The sequence below is a fragment of the Camelina sativa genome, chromosome 1 (assembly GCF_030686135.1).
Source record: "Camelina sativa cultivar CO46 ecotype springtype chromosome 1, ASM3068613v1".
NCBI lineage: Eukaryota > Viridiplantae > Streptophyta > Magnoliopsida > Brassicales > Brassicaceae > Camelina > Camelina sativa.
The window spans coordinates 14,667,470-14,689,996 of NC_141880.1; the positions used below are offsets into that span (position 1 = coordinate 14,667,470).

General features: G+C 41.7%; 1 protein-coding gene and 1 non-coding gene across 2 annotated transcripts; one reads left to right on the forward strand and one right to left on the reverse strand.

Annotated features, from left to right (window-relative positions):
- Positions 1-864: 864 nt before the first annotated feature.
- LOC104708559 (putative caffeoyl-CoA O-methyltransferase At1g67980) lies at positions 865-22,209 on the reverse strand (the record flags this gene model as incomplete). The annotated part of the gene is made up of 7 exons (XM_087511419.1): positions 865-1,291; positions 3,071-3,127; positions 9,458-9,697; positions 9,825-9,946; positions 12,407-12,422; positions 13,579-13,657; positions 22,185-22,209. Coding segments are annotated over 7 exons (966 nt in total), but the record flags the coding sequence as incomplete, so codon positions are not given.
- On the forward strand, positions 2,762-2,848 carry LOC147949936 (small nucleolar RNA Z159/U59). Its single transcript, XR_015565605.1, has one exon. It is a non-coding gene; the product is annotated as a small nucleolar RNA Z159/U59 (small nucleolar RNA).
- Positions 22,210-22,527: the final 318 nt, after the last annotated feature.

The following is a 22,527-nucleotide window of genomic DNA, read 5'->3' on the forward strand; positions in this document are numbered from 1 at the left end:
TGAATGTCACTGTCATATTCTCCTGTCCCTGAAGAATCTGATCCAGCATGGCTTCCATTCTACTCTCAGAAGGAGTCTGTGGAGGCGGAGACTGATAGGATGAGTTCCCATAAGTTCTTGTATAACCATTGTTTTGTTGCTGCTTTTGGTAATCCGGTTTGGGAGTATAGCGTGAAGAGTTCCCACTGTAAGGTTTGTTGCTTTGCTGATTACCGAATCTCTAACCCTGATTTTCATAGACAATGTTGGCATCTGCTTCTTCATTCCTTGTCTCAGGTTGTGGCTCAAATGTCTCAACTTCAGCAGCAAAATGAACTGACTTTTTACCTAAAAGAAGATTGTGAACTGAATCAAGATTACCATTGACAGAAGCTAGCTGGTTTGCATCAAATCCTCCATGCAATCTCTTCCTCTCAGCATCTGCTCTCTTAGTGCTATTGCTGGAGGCCAGATTCTCAATCAAATCCTCAGATTCATCTGGATATCTTGTCTTGAATTTGCCATGGCTTGCAATATCCAAAGCTAACTGATACTCCCAATCGCACCCTCTGAAGAAAATTCTCAGCAATTGAACTCTTGAGAAACCATGGTGTGGACAGTACCTCTGATAAGTCTTGAATCTCACCCAAGCTGCCATGAAAGCTTCATCTGGTCTTTGCTTGAAGGAGGACAGCTTGACTCTCAGCTCATCTGACATTGCATCATCATAAAAATAATTTAGGAAAGCCACCTTGATGTTCTGCCAATTTGTCAATGAATCGGGTGGCAACTGCTTCAACCATTGAGATGCCTCTCCTGCAAGTGAGTATGGAAAGAGCTTGCAGTAGATGTAGTCTTCAGTCACTCCATTGGCCTTAATACTGGTCACCAGATCTTCAAAATGCTCAATATGATCCAGAAGCTTCTCATTTGGCAGGTTTGAGAAAGGCTCTGCCCAACTAGCTGGAAGTAGGCGGGCTTCAGCTCAAAGTCATTCCGCTGGAATGGAGGTGGAACAATAGCATCGCGGTTCTCATACATCAATTCAGCTCTGTTGAAGTCCGCAATGGTCCAGATCAAGTCCCGGTTTTGATCATGTCTTCGAACTGGGTTGTTGTCGGGGTTGGCAGCTCCACATACGTCTGCTGGAGGAAGGTGTCGATCTACACCAAGTTGGCGTCGATCGACACCATCGGCTTGTTCTTCGTCAACGACAATCTCAGCAATCACATTCCCCTCAGCATCAAACTTTTGGCCCTTCTCATTGTGCAAGTGGCCCTCTTGATCTCTCAACACACCAGCTTTATCAACTCTTAGAATGACCAGATTGACAATCTACGCTGATTTAGCTGCTTTTCGGTTCTCACTCTCAAGTTTTCCTAGCTCTTCGTTCGAAAGCTTCACAGTAGGACCAGTCTTGTTGCTCCTTGTGTGAGGTCTAGGAGGCATGCACCTGAAACACCAAAGAGAAGAAAAACAAAACGTGTAAGTAGAAAATAAAAAGAAAAATTTAGACGAAATTAAAAACTCAAATCTAATGGTAGATCAAAGAGTCCTCGGCAACGGCGCCCAAATTTGATATGCTCAAATTAAACCATAGAGCTACTCTCTCAAATTAAGAAATCATTGTATTACTTAGGGGTCGATTTCCACAAGGACTCAAGTCTACACAATAAATTATAGAGTTTTGTTATTATGCTAAACAAGATGGTTTAAATTAAAAAAGGCAATGTAAAATATTAATAAACTGTTGTAAATTCAAGGGATTAAAAAGTTAGGTCTAGGGAATTTCTCAGGTAATTATGAAATATTAAATCAATAAATAAATAGGATTCAAGCAATTAAGATCAGATCTAGAACTCTATACTCTTCTGTAAAATAAATCAGTTCTCACTGCAAATATTATCTAAATTTAAAACCAGAAAATCAAAATCTCTTTGTAAAATTCTAGGTTAAAAATCAGCTTTGAAAACAGGTTTAGATTGTTCACAAATTTACTAAATCAAAACTCTTAGCAAGAAGTAATTTTGCTCATCAGAAGGTTTTATCAGGTTCTCATATCAATTTATTTTCCTAAGGTATTAATTCTAGATGGCCAATCAAGGATTAATATGCAGAACAACCTATGATGAAGATCTAGAAAGATAATGAATCCTAAATAAACAAATCTAATAAACCATAAAAAAAAACCCTATGAAAACCCCTGAACCTAACAAGCAAACTACTTAGACATATTCCATGAAACACAAATCATCATTCTGAATAATAAGCAATTGAAATTAAAAGAGTAAAGAGGGGGTTTATGAATTCTTCTCTACAAAGCAGTTTGGATCTCTCTCTCCCAAAAACTCTCAAAATCTCATAGGATTGCAGAAAATAAAACTTGCTAGAAAATCACTTAAGTGTTTCTTAAACCTAAAAGCAATATATATATGTCTAAAAACACGTCAGAGACTTGTCTTGCAATTATGGAAAACTTTGGTAAATTTGTGAAACTTCCAAAACTGGCTTCTCTCGTAGACAAACAGGGGTGTCGACCGATACCAAGGGTGGTGTCGATCGACACCATCACTCTGAATCAAATCCAACTTCTCTTCCTTGATGAATTGCTCCAAAATCTCTCTAATTGCTCCATTTTGCTCCTTTCATGCCAAAATCCTATAAAACCTGTAAAGACTCGTAAAAAACCTAAAAACACATCAAAAAAAAACTCGAAAAGACTCCTTATATCATGGTTAAAAACCACAAAAACCATAATATATCATTGATTAATTAAGAAATTGCCAGCGATGATGATCAAATCATAACTTTCGTTCATCCGAGATTTTAAATCATGCGGAGAAATTATGGAGACCTGAGCTGAGCTTTGAGGCAATTTATTATTAATTATCTTTGTTTTCGTTGTTTTTTTTTTTAATTTCTCATAAGTTGCTGATTAATTTCTTGGAATTGACGCATTTTGCATAAGTTTTGTGTGGTCCAACACCTCACCAAAATAGAACTTAACCAGATAATCAAACCGGAGATGGTTTTAAACACTTATTGAAACAAGAAAATATTGCGATAGATAAAAAGATAGAGATGGATGGACTGTGATTTAGTCTTATCACTGCAGAGAGTGACACCATCACCAAAGGAGACTTGATGAGAGAGCTTGTTATAGGAAAATGAAGAGTAGTGAATAGTAGCTGACATGAAGGGATGGTGAAAGATGATTGGCTAAGAGGTCAATGATGTGTTGGCAGAAGCTTAGTGATTGGGAGGGTTTGTTAGAAAAGAGGATGAAATCGAGAGATATATAGAGAAAAAAGAGTTCATTAATTGTGAAGTTTATGCAAAAACAGAATCTGAGATTTTTAGTTTGTTTTATTTTTGTAACATTCATGTTTGGGGAATAAAGTTCGGATGTGTTGAGTAAACCAACAGAGTGGATTTTTAATTAATTTTTGGTTTAATTAAATTATGGTTTAATCAAATTAAACCAAAAACATTTAATCTCCCTCAAAGTCACGCTTCCTTTCTCTTCTTTTGTGCTTTTGTCGACATTGTCGTCAGAGGGAGGGAGAGATTAAGAGATAATTCTAGGTTATTTTGTGTAAATGAGAAGGCACAGGAGATCAACCTTTTCCTTAGAATAAGAGAGAAACAGAACTGTCATAGTTTGGTAGAAGGAGGATCCGACGGGTAAAATCCTTTCCAAAGGTACTGATTTTTGGTAGAGTTGTAGCTAGGAGATTTTCGTACACTCTCCTTTTTACAGAAATTAATTTCTGTTAATATTCTAGGAGATATTGGCAGTTTAGTGGGTCGTTTCGTCTCAGTCGCGGTGTTTCGGGATCGATTACGGTTTTACCTGAGATCTGATCGTTCTGAAATTTTGTGGGAAGCTTCAGGACATGTAGACCTTGCTTCTCACCGGAGCAATTAGAAAGCTAACAGTTTGTTTTGATTTCGTAGTTTCACTTGTTAGGTTGTCTTTTTCTGTTTTCTTTCTAGCAGTTTGTTTTCATTGTTTGTTTGTCGTTGTGATTGGTTGTAGGAGCGAGTTTGGTTGTTCTTGGATATTGGAGAGCCTCTCATTTGGTTGTGGTTATTTTCATGAATTACTTCTTAAGGTGAGTGCATGACCATGGCTGATCTAAGCCTGTGATTCCTTGTTCTTGCTTGTTTGTTGTTGTTTTGTGTGTTTTTCTTGTTGGGATTGGATGCTACAGGTTCCTACGGACGTTTATTGCTTGGGTTTTGAGTATTGGACAATTTGGTGGAGTTTGAGAGCGAGATTCAACTCTCGGCTTCGTGCGGATCATAATTGTAGAGATAGTGTCGATCAACACCAGTTGGTGTCGGTCGAAACCAGTAAAGCGGCATCGATCGACACTGTAGGGTAGTGTCGATCGACACCAAGAGCTAGTGTCGGTCGACACCTCCCTTCCAGCGAGATGATGTTTGCTTTTCCTTATTTGTATGCTTTGTTTGTTGGTTGTTTGGAACATTGGTATCACAGTTGCTTGTGTGTATAGCCCAGTAGATGGGAGGATTGCCTCACTGAGTGTTTATCAAATACTCATGCATCTCAATGTATGTTTGTGGTGCAGGTAAAGGCAAAGTGTGATCGTGGAATAAAGAAATGAAGAGGAGGATGTTCTAGGGACTCCATTGATTGTTGTCTAGCACTGCTAGGTTGCTAGAGTTGGGTCATTAGAACGTTGTTAGGATTTGTTGGACATGGGATGTGTCCATTATGCCACTCGGCCCAACAAGACTCATTAATTGTGATTTCGGCCCGACAAAATTGGGAGCAGGTCATTAACATTCCGCAGAGGGTAATCTCGGCATTTCGCGTTGAGAACCCTAGGGAACCTTAGTTCTACAATCGCCTATAAATAGCATCATATATTTATTGAGATGATGAGCTGGACCCCTGGACAAGATCTAGAGAGCAATACTTTGCATCGAAAACTGTTATTCTCTTCTGTAAAATTCTTTTCAGCTTCCGAGCTCGTCACTATTAGCTGGTTAGTTCTCCTATGGACTGACGAGCTCAATCTTGACTCGTGCTAAGTGACGACCTCAGGTTTTTATCGTTAATAAAAGAACCAGCTTCACTCTTTCCCTAAAACCTTAATTTACTTAGTGTTGTGCAAATTCCCGGTACAAACAGGATTGCTAGTTCTACGTTTCCTGTTGTTTGGTTATTGGAATTGTTACACTTTGAATATTGGTTAATTAATTATTGGATATTTATTGGATTATTGTTATGGTTTATGTTATCCGCTGTTGTGTGTTGTGGATAGGTGGCTAGTGAGTATGGGACCACTAGCTGTAGAGTATTTATTATTATTATTATTATTATTATTATTATTATTATTATTATTATTATTATTATTATTATTATTATTATTATTATTATTATTATTATTATTATTATTATTATTATTATTATTATTATTATTATTATTATTATTATTATTATTATTTATTATTTTAAAAAAATGGTTCAGGTCGTTTCAGTTTGGTACCATAGCCCTTACGGTTCTAGGTTTGGGTTCACTAGGTTTCTGTTGTTGATGTTGGGATTGCATGCTTTGATTGATTATGTGAGTTAGTCAATTTTGTGTGGCATGGAGTCTTAGAACATCCTCTTCGAGCCTACAGTATGATTCCATGGTGAATTTATGTTTTTGTGGTTTTGTGTTATGTTAAGATTGCTTGTTAGCCTCTGTTCTTGGAAATGCAGTGGTTAAAGGTGTTTGAGTTGTTGGTCGTTGACGTGGGCGATGTCGTGGTCATGGCTGGGCGGGTTTCCGAGGCCAGCAAGTGTGAGGTTAGAGTTCCACGAGGAGGTACGTCGTAGGATCGTAAGCGTATCAGGAGGGACCAGAGGGGATTAGCCGGTGAGCGTGCCAGGGTGTTGGGAACCCAAGTGTGGGGTTGCAGCAGGTGGAGCCCAGGGTCGAGATAATCGCTTGGCAGATCTGTTGGTGTGCTGTGGGAGCGGTTACCTAGAGCGGTACCAATGCAGATTCCAGTTGTACTGCATGTTGCGGGGTGCAGCTGAGGGCTGCAGATGTTGAGGACTATCCATATTTTGTAAGGAGGATGGAGCACTTGTAGATGACCGATACGAGATTCTTATCGAGAGGTATCGAGCCTAGAGGGGCAGGTAGGTGATCATATGTAGTTGGATGAGATACTTCTCTATTTGGTGGGTAATCCATGTTGATATGAGAATTTGAGGGGGCAGGTGTAACATTGCAATGTTATACTCGGACCACTGGAGGTACTTTGGTCGAGAGATGTTTAAAGTTGTTAAGGATTGTTGCTCCTGAGGGGATGGTGATTCTCTTGAATACCGATAGCTCGAGGGGCTGAGGGCTCCGAGAGTGGCAGAGGGGATGATGTTCTCCTGAGGGGATGAGTAGTTCCCCTCATACCAATATCTTGAGGATTGTGGTCCAAGAGTGAGATCGGTATGGCTCGAAGGTTGCGACCTAAGGGTGGAGGTTTTCGGAGCAAGCAATACCTAGGACGTGAGTATAAACAAACCGATTGAATGTAGACCTCGAGAGATTGATGGTGGTTTAATATCGGGTTTTGGATGTGTTGACCAATTGGTCAGGGTTTTGTGATCGGAGCGGTTGTGAATGTGTGGCTGTTGCGCCAGGATTGTGAGGCCGGTGGTGTTGGACTCCCGGGAAGGGGAGTTGCAGCAGGTTTGAGCCGGGAAAGGCATGTTTTCCAGGTACATAAGTTCACAAGAAGCCTTCATGGCAGGATAATCTAATCGTTGCGACGATGTTGAATTAAGTTCATTGGAGATGGACAAGGTTGCTAGATTCAAGGTTTTGGTAGCTGAGGGAAACAGGACAAGTGGTTTGAGTTGGCGGCTTGCAAAGCATTTGAGATGGTGAATCAGTATATGCGAACGTATGGTACTTTTTTGTTTTATTACGCTCGTATTGATGATTTGATGTGGAGAATTTCTAAGTGGAACGTTAATTTTGTAATAAGCTATCTTGTGGAAGTTTCCCTAAGAGATAAGTTACTAGAGGTTCTTGGGTGGACAAGAGGTGTTGATATCCGGGTGAGGTATTCCAGTGAGGGGATATGTGGTTGGTAGGGCATTGTGTTGTTCTACGCAAGCCATGGGAAGGAAACGTGGTTAGGGATATGACTCAAACATGTTCAGAATTGTTTGCTCACGACTCTTGGAAGAGTTCGGTTCTCCTAGTACTGATATATTCTAAGACTTTGTGGCTTGAGAGTATAGTTGGTATATCGACTTCGGATGACGATCTGGGGGCGCGCTGCAGGGTGGCAACCCGAGAGACGAGTATTGGACTTCCTTACATTACAGCATGCGGGCTTAGGCCCGATGAGGAGCCAATATTATGGCATGCAGGTTTCAGCGTGATGAGGAGCGAATATTATAGCATGCAGGCTTCGACCTGATGAGGAGCTAATATTATGGCATGCAGGCTTCGTCCTGATGAGGAGCCAATAAAAACTCAAGGTTTAGGCCTGTGAGTAAAGGAAAGTCCAAAAGTCGAGAGAATATTGTCTGGAACGTGAGTCTATCGCATATAGGGGACCTTCTGTAGATCGTTCAGAGGAGTGTGGGCCGTGGAAACGGTTGCACAGGAGTTCTTGGCTGATGGTTATTCGAGATTCGAGGACGAATCTATGTTGGTGGGGGAGAATTGTAACATCCATGTTTCAGGAATAAATTTGGGATGTGTTGAGTAAACCAACAGAGTAGATTTTTAATTGATTTTTGGTTTAATTAAATTCTGGTTTAATCAAATTAAACCAAAACCCTTAATCTCCCTCAAAGTCACGCCTCCTCTCTCTTCTTTTGTGCTTTTGTCAACATTTTCATTAGAGGGAGGGAGAGATTGAGAGATAACTCTTGGTTATTTGGTGTAAAGGAGAAGGCAAAGGAGATCAACCATTTCCTTTATAGTAAGAGAGAAACAGAACTGTCAGGGTTTGGTAGAAGGAGGATCTGACGGGTAAAATCCTTTCGAAAGGTACTGAATTTTGGTAGAGTTGTAGCTAGGAGATTTTCGTACACTCTCCTTTTTACAGAAATTAGTTTGGGTTAATATTCTATGAGATATTGGCAGTTTAGTGGGTCGTTTCGTCTCAGTCACGGATTGAGACCAGCGGGTGTTTCGGGATCGATTACGGTTTCACCTGAGATCTGATCGTTCTGAAATTTTGTGGGAAGCTTCAGTACGTGTAGACCTTGCTTCTCACCGGAGCAATTAGAAAGCTAATGGTTCGTTTTGATTTTGTGGTTTCACTTGTTAGGTTGTCTTTTTCTGTTTTCTTCTAGCAGTTTGTTTTCATTGTTTGTTTGTCGTTGTGATTGGCTGTAGGAGCGAGTTTGGTTGTTCTTGGATATTGGAGAGCCTCTCATTTGGTTGTGGTTATTTTCATGAATCACTTCTTAAGGTGAGTGCATGACCATGGCTGATCTAAGCCTATGATTCCTTGTTCTTACTTGTTTGTTGTTGTTTTGTGTGTTTTTCTTGTTGGGATTGGATGCTACAGGTTCCTACGGACGTTTATAGCTTGGGTTTTAAGTATTGGGCGATTTGGTGGATTTTGGGAGCGAGATTCGACTCTCGGCTTCGTGAGGATCATAGTTGCAGAGATAGTGTCGATCGACACCAGTGAAGCGGCATCATTCGACACTGTGGGGTAGTGTCGATCGACACCAAGAGCTAGTGTCAATCGACACCTCCGTTCCAGCGAGATGATGTTTGCTTTTCCTGGTTTGTATGCTTTGTTTGTTGGTTGTTTGGAACATTGGTAACACAGTTGCTTGTGTGTATAGCCCAGTGGATGGGAGGATTGCCTCACTGAGTGTTTATCAAATACTAATGCATCTTAATTTGTGTTTGTGGTGCAGGTAGAGGCAAAGTGTGATCGTGGAATAAGGCAATGAAGAAGAGGATACTCTAGGGACTCGATTGATTGTTGTCTGGCACTGTTAGATTGCTAGAGTTGGGTCATTAGATCGTTGTTAGGATTGCTGGTTCTATGTTTCCTGTTGTTTGGTTATTGGAATTGTTACACTTTGAATATTGGTTAATTAATTATTGGATATTTATTGGGTTATTGTTATGGTTTATGTTATCCGCTGTTGTGTGTTGTGGATAGGTGGCTAGTGGATATGAGACCACTAGCTGTCGAGTATTTATTATTATTATTATTATTATTATTATTATTATTATTATTATTATTATTATTATTATTTATTATTATTATTTTAAAAAAAAATGTGTTAGGTCGTTTCAATCTTCTTCTTCGTTTCTTCTTCGTGTGAGACTATGGTGTTGTACTCATCTTGATTGAGATCTCTCCGTAAGATCTTCGTCATTTGAGATATCGGCTTGCGTTTTATGAACGTTAGCTCGATTGGTTACGGTTACGATTAGAACTGAAGTATTGGTGGTTTATTCTTTATCAGAGCTCAATGCGAGGATCAGCAGCAAGCCGTTTGTTGAAGTCTATTAGGGTTTCTCTGTTCTCCCTCATGCGCTCTTGGACGCTTTCCTCTTCCTCAGCGACGAACCCAAACCACAATGTGTTATCAAACGTTATAATTATAACAACCTTCACCATCTTCATCAGTCTCTCGTGCATGTTGCTGTAGTTTTGTTTATCAGCATCAACATATGCGAAATCAAACTCCGGTTTGTGGATTCTCCTGATGGTTCCATCATCATACGTATACGTACATACATATATAAACGAAAACAAATAATCAGGGAAGTGCGTACGTAAGAATATTCTAGAAACATGATTCATGATGTAAAGGATCATGTACGCTTAACATCTTCTCTAAGGCCTGAACACCATCATATTGGATGAAAGTGACCTTGTGATCAACACCTGAGTTCTTGATGAACTCTAGAGACATATTGTAAGCATCTTTATCAATATCTATTCCAGTAACCTGTATAGCATATCTAAAGAGTTGATAGATGTTAGCCCTTATTATTATTTTCGCTTATTTGATTTCGAGGAAAATAATTAAGGAAGGTTGTAATACATGCCTATGGATGTTGTTGTGATGGGTAAAAAAAAATCCAGCCCGACCCAAACCCGAAAAATATCCGCCCAACAAAATCCCAAATTCAAAAAACCCGAATGGATTTTAAGTCTTGTGGGTAAACCCAAAAAAAACCTGACATATATCAGAACTATCTGTGGTTACCCGAATGTTTTTGTTTGATATTATGTATTTTTCATACCAAAAACAAATATGATTTCTTTTTTTTTTTGGCTAAAAAGGCCTCACTTGGAACAAAGATAGAGTTCTTTAGGGAAGTTATTGCTAGCGCATCGGCTTCCCTGTTTTCTTCCCGAGAAACATAGCGAAAATCACAAAAAAGAAAAGAAGAGGATAGGATTAGGATATCTTGTAAAATCCCGTGGAGCTCCTTCTGTGGAGTCACCAATTTTATGGCTTCGATAAGTTGAATTGAATCAGAAGCTAGAGAGATTTTTGTGAAACCAAGCCTTGAGGCATGTTGGAGCGCATAAAGAGCAGTCAAACCTTCAGCCATTAAAGGCGATCTAACATGATCTGCTTTGCCTGAATCTTCAAGGTGGTAGTTCGATCTGCAATTGGAGAAAACCCATCCCAGTCCAGCCAGTTTCGATGTCCCATCCCACGTCGGTTCTGACTTGCACAATACTACTTCAGGTCGAAGAGGTTTGAGCACTTGCTTAATTCTAACTGGTTGTAAATCGACAGAGCTAATCTGTGCCGCTTGTCATTCCCGAGCTAAGGTAATTGCCTGATTAATTATTTCACATGGTGTCGCGTGTTTTTTGTTGAAAACTTGACTGTTTCGTCTGTCCAGATCTTCCACAAAATCCAGGGATGAAGAGGTCCAGCTACAATTCCAACCGGTGGTAGACGGATGTTGTGGTGGAGACTTTCAAGATTTGCTCTGGTGGTAGTGAAATGATCTGGATCCATCAGGTCTTTGAAGGGCATTAGATTCCATACCTGTCTCGCAAAGTTGCAAGTGAAGAACAGGTGGTTAGTGGTTTCAAAATCTCCACAAAAAGGGCAGCGAGCTTCCTCATTGATGTTCATGTTTTTAAGTTCTTCTCCCACTGGTAATGCCCCTTACATCATTTTCCACATAAAGAATTGTATCTTTGGTGAGACCAGAGATTTCCATATAAGGGAGTTCCAATTGAAGTCTTTGTTTATGTCTTGGTGCAGGGAGGAGTCTTGGTTCCTTGTTACGCTTTTATAATAGCCCAATTTGGCAGAGTAAAGTCCGGAGTTTGTGGGGAGCCAAGCGAATTCATCATTTCCACCAAGCTTGCTAAGCTTTATCTTCAAGATCTGATCCAGGTAATCTGGAAGGGTTTGCAAGATTTTCTCTTTATCCCAGTCCAGAGTGACAAGCGAGATAAGGTGAGAGACAGTGAGTTACCAAGTCATTTCTGTAATTGGCCATGTTAGTGTGAGCGGAGAGGTAAGAAAGATCCATGGATCTTTCCAGAGATGGGTATTAGTCCCATTTCCAATTACCCTTCCCAATTGAGTCTTGATCAGGTCCTTTCCGATGCATATTCCTCCCCAACTGTGTGATGTGGTTGCAGGGGCCACACTATCAAGGAAGGAGGTTGTATGGCAGTATTTTTCCAAGAGGACCTTTGCTAGTAGACAATTTGGATTTACTAGGATTCTCCATCTGATATTTCCGAGAAGAGCATCATTGAAGTGTTGTAAGTCTCTGAACCCCAAGCCTCCTTCTCCTTTAGAATGTGTTAGTTTTTGCCAGGAGACCCCACACATTTTCTTCTTTTCCATACCTGAGTCCCACCAAAATCTAGTAAGCACAAATTGGATTTTTTTATACAGAGAGGAGGGAAGCTTGAAGCAAGTCATGGAGTATGTTGGCATTGCAGCCAATACTGATTTCAGTGGTGTGGTCATTCCTGCTGTGGATAGAAACCTTGAAGACTAGTTGCAGGCTCTAATTCGATCCACTATTGCTTTGAAGAGGTCTTTCTTTTTCCTGCCAAAGAGTTCAGGAAGCCCCAGATATTTTCTCGAACCTCCTTCCTTTTGGATCCCTAATTTTTCTTTGATACTGTTTTTGATTTCAGGAGGAGTCTTTGCAGAGAATGGTGATGGCTGATTTTGAAGCATTTATCATTTGGTCAGTTGCTTCTTCATATTTTCTCAAGATCTCCGTCAGAGTGGAGCAGTTTTGTTGATCAGTCTTGCATAAAAACATTGTGTCATCAGCAAAGAGGAGGTGACTAAGTCTTGGGCCTTTCTTGCCAACTTTGATCCCAGTAAGAGATTGATCCAGTTGTGCTTTTTTGGAGAGACCCGTTAAGACTTCACTGCACAGAATAAACAGATATGGGAAGAGTGGGTAACCTTGCCGGATTCCTCTCTGAGGATAGATCAGACCCTGTGCAGAACCATTCAGAAGGTATGAGTAGCTCACTGTAGTTACACATTGTAGAATCCAGTTTATCCAAGTTTGATGGAAACCCAGTCTCTTTAGAACATCAGCTAGAAACTTCCATTCTTTTCTATCATATGCTTTACTCATGTCAGTTTTAACTGCCATATAACATCTCTTTTTCTGTAGAAGAGTGGAGGTAATGGAGTACCTCATGGGTGATGAGGACATTATCAAAGATTTCCCTTTGCGGCACAAAGGCTGATTGATTCTCTGACAATATGCAATGGAGAATACGTAGCAGTCTTTTAGTAAGGATCTTAGCTATTATCTTGTAATAGACACAGCATAAAGCGATTGGCCTATAATCTGACATTTTCTTTGGACTTTGAATCGTTGGTATCAGCCTAACATGTGTATTATAGATCCGTTGTGGTAGGACGCCTGTTGTGAAAAATTGTTGGATCTCTTGGGAATGTTGAGGACCCACTGTTTGTGAATTGGATTGGAGGAAGCTGGCTGAGAAGCGATCAGGTCCAGGAGCCTTATCAGGATGAATGGAGAAACAAGCTGCTTTTATCTCCTCTGGTGAAAGTAAGGCTATTAACTTCTCGTTTGTCTCATCTGAAATACATGGGGTGAGGTCTTCTTGAACTGTGAAACTGTTTGTGTGGCCTTTTGTCTTGAAGAGATTTTGGTAATAATCTGTGATGACTGTTAGGATTTGATTTTCTTCATAGAAAGCCTTTGCATCATCATCTTCAATAGCAGAGAACTTATTCACAGATTTTCTTCTTTTGGTGACTGCATGGAAATAGCCAGTATTTTTATCTCCCAGTATTAGCCATAGTTGTCTACTTTTTTGCTTCCAAAATTCTTCCTCCTCCTTGTAGGCCTTTTTTAGTTTGTCATTTATGAAAGCAATCATGATAGTAGTGGAAGAGGGGTCTGCCATAGCCAGCTCCAGTTCTGACTTCGCTTCGTCTATAAGTTTTTGGTTATTTTTATGGTTTATATTATATATTTTTGTGTTTTTTATTATATTAGATAAGGACCCGTCCGATGTATCAGTTTTAAAATTTGTAAATATTTTTTTTTTTATTAAAATGTGTTGTACATTATTTATCAAAAAAAATTGCATGACAATACAAGAGCTGTCGTGAGCAGTGAGTAACCCGTGAACACACCGAGCTCTAGTGTCTTCTTGGCATTCATTATCTTTATACCATGTTTTTGGCACCAAGGTTTGCTTTAGTGTCATGGCACCATGCTTCAGGAATTTTCAACGAGTACCTCCATCAGGCTCCTTCGCATATACAGACACAAAAACATTTTTCATTATCTAAAATCCTTGAATTAGTTGTTTTATTTTTTTTATCTGTCCTAGAATAGAAAAAAAGATTTGAAAAAAAAAAAGCAATATTGGAGTGTTTTACCAGCCGACTTCCACGAAGCAATACTGGACTTTCACGAAAGTTTCAATAATTATAATCTTCTAACATTTTAAAAGTTTTAATAATTATAGTATTTAAAACTTTTAAACCACATAGTTTTAATATTGTTAAACCACATAGTTTTAATATTGTTAACATTTTAAACTTTTCAAAATATTATAATATAGTTGGAAGCATATTAATTTTATTTATAATGATTCTCTACTATAACACCCGCGAACCAAAACTACGCGTTTTGGGGAAAATGTCGATCGACACCATGGTGGTGTCGACCGACACCATGGTGCTGTCGACCGACACCACTTGATTTCTGGTTCAACCAGTTCGATTTAATTGTCGATTTTGGTCGGTTTGGTTTAGGGAAAACCATAGAACCGAGATATTTAAGTGAGAAAACGACCTAGGTCGTGTTCTATTTTGTCTTGGTCGCCGTTTTTGAGAGAATACAGAGAGAAAAGGAGAGCAAAAGTTTCTTAAGGTTTTGGAGAGAGTTTGTGAGATTTGAAGGCGTTTTTGGAGAGATCTTGCTGTGAGAGTGAATATCCGAGGCTAGGAACGTGGTGGGAAGGTTTTTGTGGTGGTAGCTTCGTCTTTTGGGCTTAGATCTCATTGTTGGCTAAGGTGAGGGCATGATCATGGCTTATCTAAGCTAAGATATCTGTTTCTGTGATATTGTGTGTTGTTTGGAAGTTTGTTTTGGTTGTTTGTGAGTTTTTCGTAGCTCCTAAGGCTTGCATTCGTTCATGGGATCGTATGGGACGAATAGGAGAAGTTTGGAGGCGAGATTCGGAAGTTCTGTTTGAAGGAAATCACTGCTTGACAGTGGTGTCGGTCAACACCAACGCGAGGACGGCTCGGGGACTTAGCGAGTGTCGGACGACACCATGTGGAGGTGTCGGTTGACACCGTTAGGGTTTCGGGAGTGTCGAGCAGGTGTCGGTCGACACCGAAGTGGTGTCAGTCGACACCAAATGTCTAGTGTCGGTCGTGAAATAAGAACTTTTTCAAGTATCTACTTATGAATGAATGAATGATGCAATCAAACAAACAAACATAAGTATGAATGATCATAATGTAATGCAAGGTGTTTCAATACCCTTATGATGTTGTAGCATAAAGGATGTCAATCCATAAAGAGTGTGATATGTAAGCAGTCAAGATGTGATCAATGCATTCAAGTTAAGCCAAATATCAAGTTGATTTGTTTCTAACAACCTAATGACAATAATGAAATGCAATGAACTAAGGCAACTTAAGACAATACTAATGCTGAATTAAACTGTAGAACAAGTGCAATAAACAAGACTAAGCAGAATTAACTAATAAGCAGAAGAAAACATGAACAGAACAATACATAAGCAAGAAAGTAAAATGGAGCTCGACCTAGCACTCGGTCGAGTGCATGGTCGAGTGGGAGGTCGAGTTGACAAGCGAATGAACAGAAACAGAGCAAATAATGAAAACAAAGCAAACAGCAAGCAATTAACAATACTTAAACAGAGAAATCAATAAATAAAGAAGGTCCTAAGGATGGATTCATGGGATGGACTCAAGCTATGGCTATCTAAATTGGTCAACAAACCTCAATCAACAATGAGCTATCTCTAGACAATGATCTTCTAATACATGTTAATCCATTCTCATGACAATAACAATCAAGCCAAGATACTTCTTAGACCTAGTTCTCACTAGCTATTACATATCAAAGCAGGCATTAAAACCCAGATCATCAATGTCAAAAATCACTTTAAACATCTAATCTCTTAGCATGCTTCATGATAATCTCTAGCATTAGCCTTATCTAACAACTTAGACATTGGTGTGATGCTAAGAAGCTTAAGATCTATCCTTACCCTCTCAGTATAAGAATAGCATAGAGCATATCTAATCTAGAAGAGATGTATAAAAATAAAGCTTGATCAATCTAAACAACCATAACCCTTGTCCAACCTAATTCATCCCTAAGATCCTAAGCCACTAATAAGATCTAAAAATCATCATGAAGAACACAAACCCTGAAATTAATGAAACTATCATGATTAGAAAGATGAGATAAAGATGAACAATTTAATACAAAGAAGTGAAAGCAAATATTCAACAGATTCAAAGTTATGAAGGTTACAAATCTATGAAAATCTAGAGAAAAGATAAGAGATGATGCAATAAAGTAAAAGAAGCTAAAAAATGGCAAAAACTAGGTTATGAGGTGTCTACATGGTTTCCAGGGTCTCTCCTTTCGGCCACAAGTGCCAGTACACATATATATAGTAAAGAGAGAGAAGCCCTATTTAGCTAGAGGACAAAACAGAGAGGCGGCGGTCAGCTCGACCATGTGCTCGGTCGAGTGCATGGTCGAGTGGTTGGTCTGTCACGTAGCTCGAGTCTTCGATCTGGGATGATATCCGTTCAGTAAAATCGGGATAACTCTTGAACTATACCTCTGATTGCCTTTAAACCACCGGCATTAGAAAGTTATCTCAATTTCCTACAACTCTCATGAAGGATGCGGAAGCTGAATCGCAACGGAAGATCTTCATGTGGATCGATCTTTGAGGAGCTCGTTATGAATCCGACTGAGTACCTGACCATGTGCCTGCTCGAGTGCTGTGGTCGAGTTGCCTTGCGAATCCACTTCCTGATACTTTCAGTCCTCTTGTTTAGCTCCAGAAATAACACCAAGTCCTTCTTTACCCTTTTAGAGCTCCATATCACCTAATAATACTCCAAATGCACAAATGTATGCAATGCATGCTTCTAAACATCCTAAGTGTATATTTGGACATAAATGGCTATAAAACCTAAGGAATCATTTCTATATGATGCAAAACATGAACTAAACAAGGCCTTAAATATGGTCAAATATAGTAACATCAGGTCGACACCTTCAGGTATCGGTCGACACCCTTCTGGCAGTAACCGGATTGAGTCGGGTCACTTGTGCATGTTCCTGGTTTATTTTATTGTTGTTGTTTGTGGCATGAGAGATCTTATTGCTTGTGTGTATCCAGTAGATGGGAGGATTGCCTCACTGAGTATTTATCAAATACTCATGCATCTCAATTTGTGTTTGTGGTGCAGGTAAAGGCAAAGTGTGATCGTGAAATCAAGGCAATGAAGAGGAGGATGTTCTAGGGACTCGATTGGATGTTTTCTGGCATTGCTAGGTTGCTAGAGTTGGGTCATTAGAAACATTGCTAGGATTGCCGGTTTGGTGTTTCTTGTTGTTTGATATTTGGATATTGTTATGATTATGATATTGGTTTATTATTGGTTATTAATTGGTATTGGTTATTCCGCTGTTGGTTGTGATTGTGGTTAGGTGGCTAGTGGGTATGGGACCACCAGTTGTAGTTTATTATTTATTATTATTATTATTATTATTATTATTATTATTATTATTATTATTTATTATTGAAAAAAAAAACGGGTCAAGTCGTTTCAGTTTGGTATCAGAGCTCTTACGGTTCTAGGTTTGGGTTCACTAGGCTTTGTGTTGTAGATGTTTGGGGATAGCATATCCTGATTGATTATGTGAGTTAGACAATTGTGTGTGGCATGGAGTCCTAGAACATCCTCTTCGAGCCTACAGTGTGATTCCACGGTGAGTTGTTGTTTATGTGTTATGTTAATTGTGTGCTTAGCCTTCTGCTCATGGTAGTGAAGATGGTTAGAGAGGATGCTGTTGCTGGTCGTGGTCGTGGACGCGGACGTGGCCGTGGACGCGGACGTGGTCGTGGTAGGGGCACATTCCCAGTGGTTAGTGAGACTACGGACCATAGTGTGACAGCAGAGGGTGTTGGCGAGTCGCACGGTGTCCAGGGGGATTCCATGAGTGTGGCCGGAGGGGGCGGTGTTGATGTTCCAGTAGCCGGTGATGTTAGGGCCCCGGGTGCGGGTGTCCCAGTGGGTGGAGTCCCGGGCATCGACCTTGCGGGTTTGCTGGCATAGTTGTTAGAGCGGTTGCCACTAGTGGCACCGGCTCAGGCTCAGGTAGTGCCACCAGTGGTGGCGGCGGAGCGGCAGCCAGTGGCTGCGGATGTGGGGGTCCATTCTCGTTATATCAGCATGCTGACAGAGATGGGCCGTATTGGTACCGAGCGGTTTTCGGGAGGTACAGATCCTATCGCTGCGGATGCATGGAGGAAGAGTGTGGAACATAACTTCCATACTCTGAGATGTCCTGGGGAGTTTTGGGTGGACATTGGGGTTCACTACTTGACTGGTGATGCTCAGTTATGGTGGTGTTCTGTGGCAGCCAGGAGAGTGCAGAGGGAGATGTCTTTGGCTGACTTCGTCTTGGAATTCAACCGCAAGTATTTCCCTAGAGAAGCACTAGATAGGTTGGAGGTGCAGTTCCTTCAGCTAGCTCATGGGACTCGGTCAATGCGGGAGCTTGAATTGGAGTTCAGTCGACTTCTGAGGTACGGGGGTCGGGATATGGAGTCTGAGGAGGCTCAGATCAGGAGGTTTTTGAGGGCCCTACGTGATGACTTGAGGGTTCACTGTAGGGGGCGGAGTTATGCTTCGCGTGCAGAGCTGGTTGACACTGTAGCAGGGATTGAGGAGGATATCCGGGCACAGTCAGTGGCGGCTAGCTCAGTAGTTCAGCCTAGTAAAGCTCAGCATCAGGTAGGTTCTAGCTAGGGTGGCAAGCCTACGCTGGGAACCAAGAGGAGGTGGGAGGCTAGGCAGACGTCGAGTGGTGCGAGTTGCTTCAAGTGTGGGAGCAAGGATCACAAGATTGCTAGCTGTCGCAAGAGGAGTGCCCGTCGACAGCAGATCGTGTATGCTACTATTGCAGGGAGTCAGGGCACATCAAGCCCTATTGTCTCACGTTGCAGCCGATAGCAGTGGCACCGTTACAGCAGGTGCAGCCGGGAGGGCAGCAGGTGACACGGATTGAGCAGGCGCCACGGGTTTGCACGACTGCAGAGACTGGTGGAACCAGTGCCGGGGCTATCACATGTATAATTTCTGGTACTGTATCTTTGTGAATTCTTAGTAAGTTCAGATTTTCTGTTGTCTTGTGATAAAGAGTTAGGTTCTGAACACATGAGGTTTGTGTAGGGACCTTGTTGGTGGGAGGGTTTAAGTCTCATGTTATGTTTGATTCTGGAGCTACTCATAGCTTCATTACCCCGGAGTGTGCAGAGAGTGTGGGTATCGTGGAGGATCCCGGAGAGCGTGCAGGAGTTGTCAGAGTTGTTGGAGGCAAGTTCCTGAGGGTCATTGGTCGAGCGAGGGGTATTGATATTCAGATCACGGGGGAGTCTTGACCTGCGGATTTGCTTATCAGCCCAGTGGAGTTGTATGATGTTATCTTGGGGATGGACTGGTTGCATCGGCATATGGTTCATCTGGATTGTCATCGGGTTAGAGTGGAGTTTGAGCGCTCAGCCTGGGAAGATGATCGAGAAGGGCCGTGAGGCTTATTTGGTTACTATATCGATGCCAGAGTCAGTGAGGAAGTCTACAGTTAGCGGTATTTAGGTTGTGAAGGATTTTGAGGCTGTGTTCCAGTCATTGCAGGGATTACCACCTTCTCAGTCTGATCCTTTTACGATTGAACTGGAACCAGGGACGACACCGTTATCCAAGGCTCCTTACAAGATGGCTCCAACAGAGATGGCAGAGCTGAAAAAACAGCTAGAGGATTTGTTGAGCAAGGGATTCATCCGTCCTAGTGTATCACCGTGGGGAGCGCCGGTATTATTCGTTAAGAATAAGGATGAGAGTTTCTGCTTGTGTATTGATTACAGGGGTCTCAACCGGGTCACTGTGAAGAACAAGTCCCTCTTCCGAGGATCGATGAGTTGTTGGATCAGTTGAGAGGTGCTAATTGGTTCTCCAAGATAGATCTGGCGTCGGGTTATCATCAGATCCCGATAGATGAGGCAGATGTGAGGAAGACTGCTTTCAGGGCGAGGTATGGGCATTATGAGTTTGTGGTGATGCCGTTTGGGTTGACTAACGCGCCAGCAGCGTTTATGAGATTGATGAACAGCGTGTTTTAGGAGTTTCTGGACGTGTCAGTCATCATTTTCATCGATGACATCCTGGTCTATTCTAATAGTCATGAAGAGCATGCAATGCATTTGAGAGCAGTTCTGGAGAAGCTGCGTGAATAGAAGTTGTTTGCTAAGTTGAGCAAGTATAGTTTCTGGCAGTGTAAGATGGGTTTTTTGGGTCACATTGTATCTGCAGATGGGGTTTCTATAGATCCGGAGAAGATTCAGGCTATCAGGGATTGGGCTAGACCGCAAAATGCCATGGAGATCAGGAGTTTTCTCGGGTTCGCAGGTTATTACAGGAGGTTTGTGCAGGAGTTTGCGAGCAGAGCATGCCCTATGACTAAGTTGACAGGGAAGAATGTTTCTTTCTTTTGGTCACAGGAGTGCGAGGAGGGCTTTGCAAGCCTGAAGGAGATGTTGAGTACTACTCTGGTGTTGGCTTTGCCTGAGCAGGGAGAACCCTATGTGGTGTATACAGATGCATCCAAAGTGGGTTTGGGATGTGTGTTGATGCAGCATGGGAAGGTGATTGCCTATGCTTTGCGGCAGTTGCGGAAGCATGAGGACAACTATCCTACTCACGATTTGGAGATGGGTGTTGTAGTTTTTGCCCTGAAGATTTGGAGATCTTATCTTTATGGTGCAAAGGTACAAGTGTTTACATATCATAAGAGCCTAAAGTATATATTCACTCAGCCCGAGCTGAATTTGAGGCAAAGGCGGTGGATGAAGCTCTTGGCGGATTATGATTTGGAGATAGCCTATCACCCTGGTAAGGCTAACTTGGTTGCAGATGCTTTGAGTCGGAAGCGGGCGGCTTCGGCTCAGGAGCAGGATATAGAGTCTCTGGTATGAGAGATCAGTGCGTTGAGCTTGTGTGCGGTTTCTCAGGAGCCGTTGGGTTTGATTGCAGCGGATAGAGCAGACCTGTTGAGCAGAGTGCGGATGGCTCAAGAGAAGGATTTGGGGCTGGTGAATGCCTCAAAGGATGTTGATTCAGAGTATCAGGTTTCGGCTAATAGTACTATTCTTGTGCATGGGCGGATTTGTGTGCCTAAGGATGAGGAGTTGAGGCAGGAGATCCTGAGAGGCTCATGCGAGCACGTTCTCTATTCATCCAGGAGCGACTAAGATGTACCGTGATCTCAAGAGGTACTATTACTGGGTTGGGATGAAGAAGGACGTGGCTAGTTGGGTTGCGAAGTGAGATGTGTATCAGCTGGTGAAGGCTGAGCATCAGGTACCAGTAGGGTTGCTGAAGAGTCTTCCTATTCCAGAGTGGAAGTGGGATATGATTACTATGGACTTCGTGGTTGGTTTGCCAGTGTCCAGGACGTTTAATGCTATATGGGTCATTGTGGACCGGTTGACTAAGTTGACACATTTTCTGGCCATTAAGAAGACTGATGGAGCAGCGGTCTTGGCTAAAAAGTATGTGAAGGAGATAGTCAGGTTGCATGGGTGCCAGCGAGCATTGTGTCTGATATGGATTCCAAGTTCACATCAGTGTTCTGGAGGGCATTTCAGGCAGATGGAAACTCAGAGAGGACGATCCGGACGTTGGAGGATTTGCTGACGATGTGTGTGTTGGATTGGGGTGGCCATTGGGCAGATCACTTGAGTTTGGTAGAGTTTGCTTACAACAACAGTTACCAGGCGAGTATCGGGATGACACCTTATGAGGCTTTGTATGGGAGGTTGTGTCGTACACCGTTACGCTGGAATCAAGTGGGGGAGAGGAGCATGTACGGGGCAGATTTTGTTCAGGAGACCTCGGAGAAGATTCGGGATCTCAAGCTGAACATGAAGGAAGCTCAGGATCGGCAGAGAAGTTATGCCGATAGGAGGAGGAGAGATCTTGAGTTTCAGGTTGGAGATAGAGTGTACCTCAAGATGGCCATGTTGTGGGGTCCGAACAGGTCATTGACTGAGACTAAGTTGAGTCCGAGGTATATGGGTCCGTTCAGAGTGATTGAGCGAGTTGGACCAGTGGCAAATAGACTGGAGTTACCTGAGGTTATGCGTGCATTCCATAAGGTTTGTGTCTATGTTGCGGAAGTGCCTCCGTGAGGATGATCAGTTGTTGGCTAAGATTCCTAAGGATCTTCAGCCTAACATGACTTTGGAGGCAAGACCAGTGAGGGTTCTCGATAGGAGGATCAAGGAACAACCAAAGAAGAATATTCCTTTGATGAGAGTCATGTGGGACTGTGATGGTGTTTAGGAACAGACTTGGGAGCATGAGGCGAGGATGAAGGCAAGGTTTAAGAAGTGGTATGAGGTGGCGATTAGGGATACAAAGTTTCCGCAAGGCAGTGTTTGGGAGGAAAGATTCCCGAATTAGAAATTTTTATAAATGGAAAGTTCCAGAAGTGGAAAATCTAAAAATGGAAGGTTTTATGTGAGTTAGAACGGTTAGAATTCTTCCATTTTTTAGCGACAGAGAGCCTTGGAGGGGCTAGTGTGGCCTTTGTGGCGGGCTATTTAGCCATTGTGTGGCCTTTGTGTAAGATATTAGGGTAATCTTCGTGAGGAGGATCATCACATATATGACAACTATATATAGTGTGTACAACTAGGGTTATGTATCGAGAATATTCTATACAATGCAATATTAAGAATGTTGCC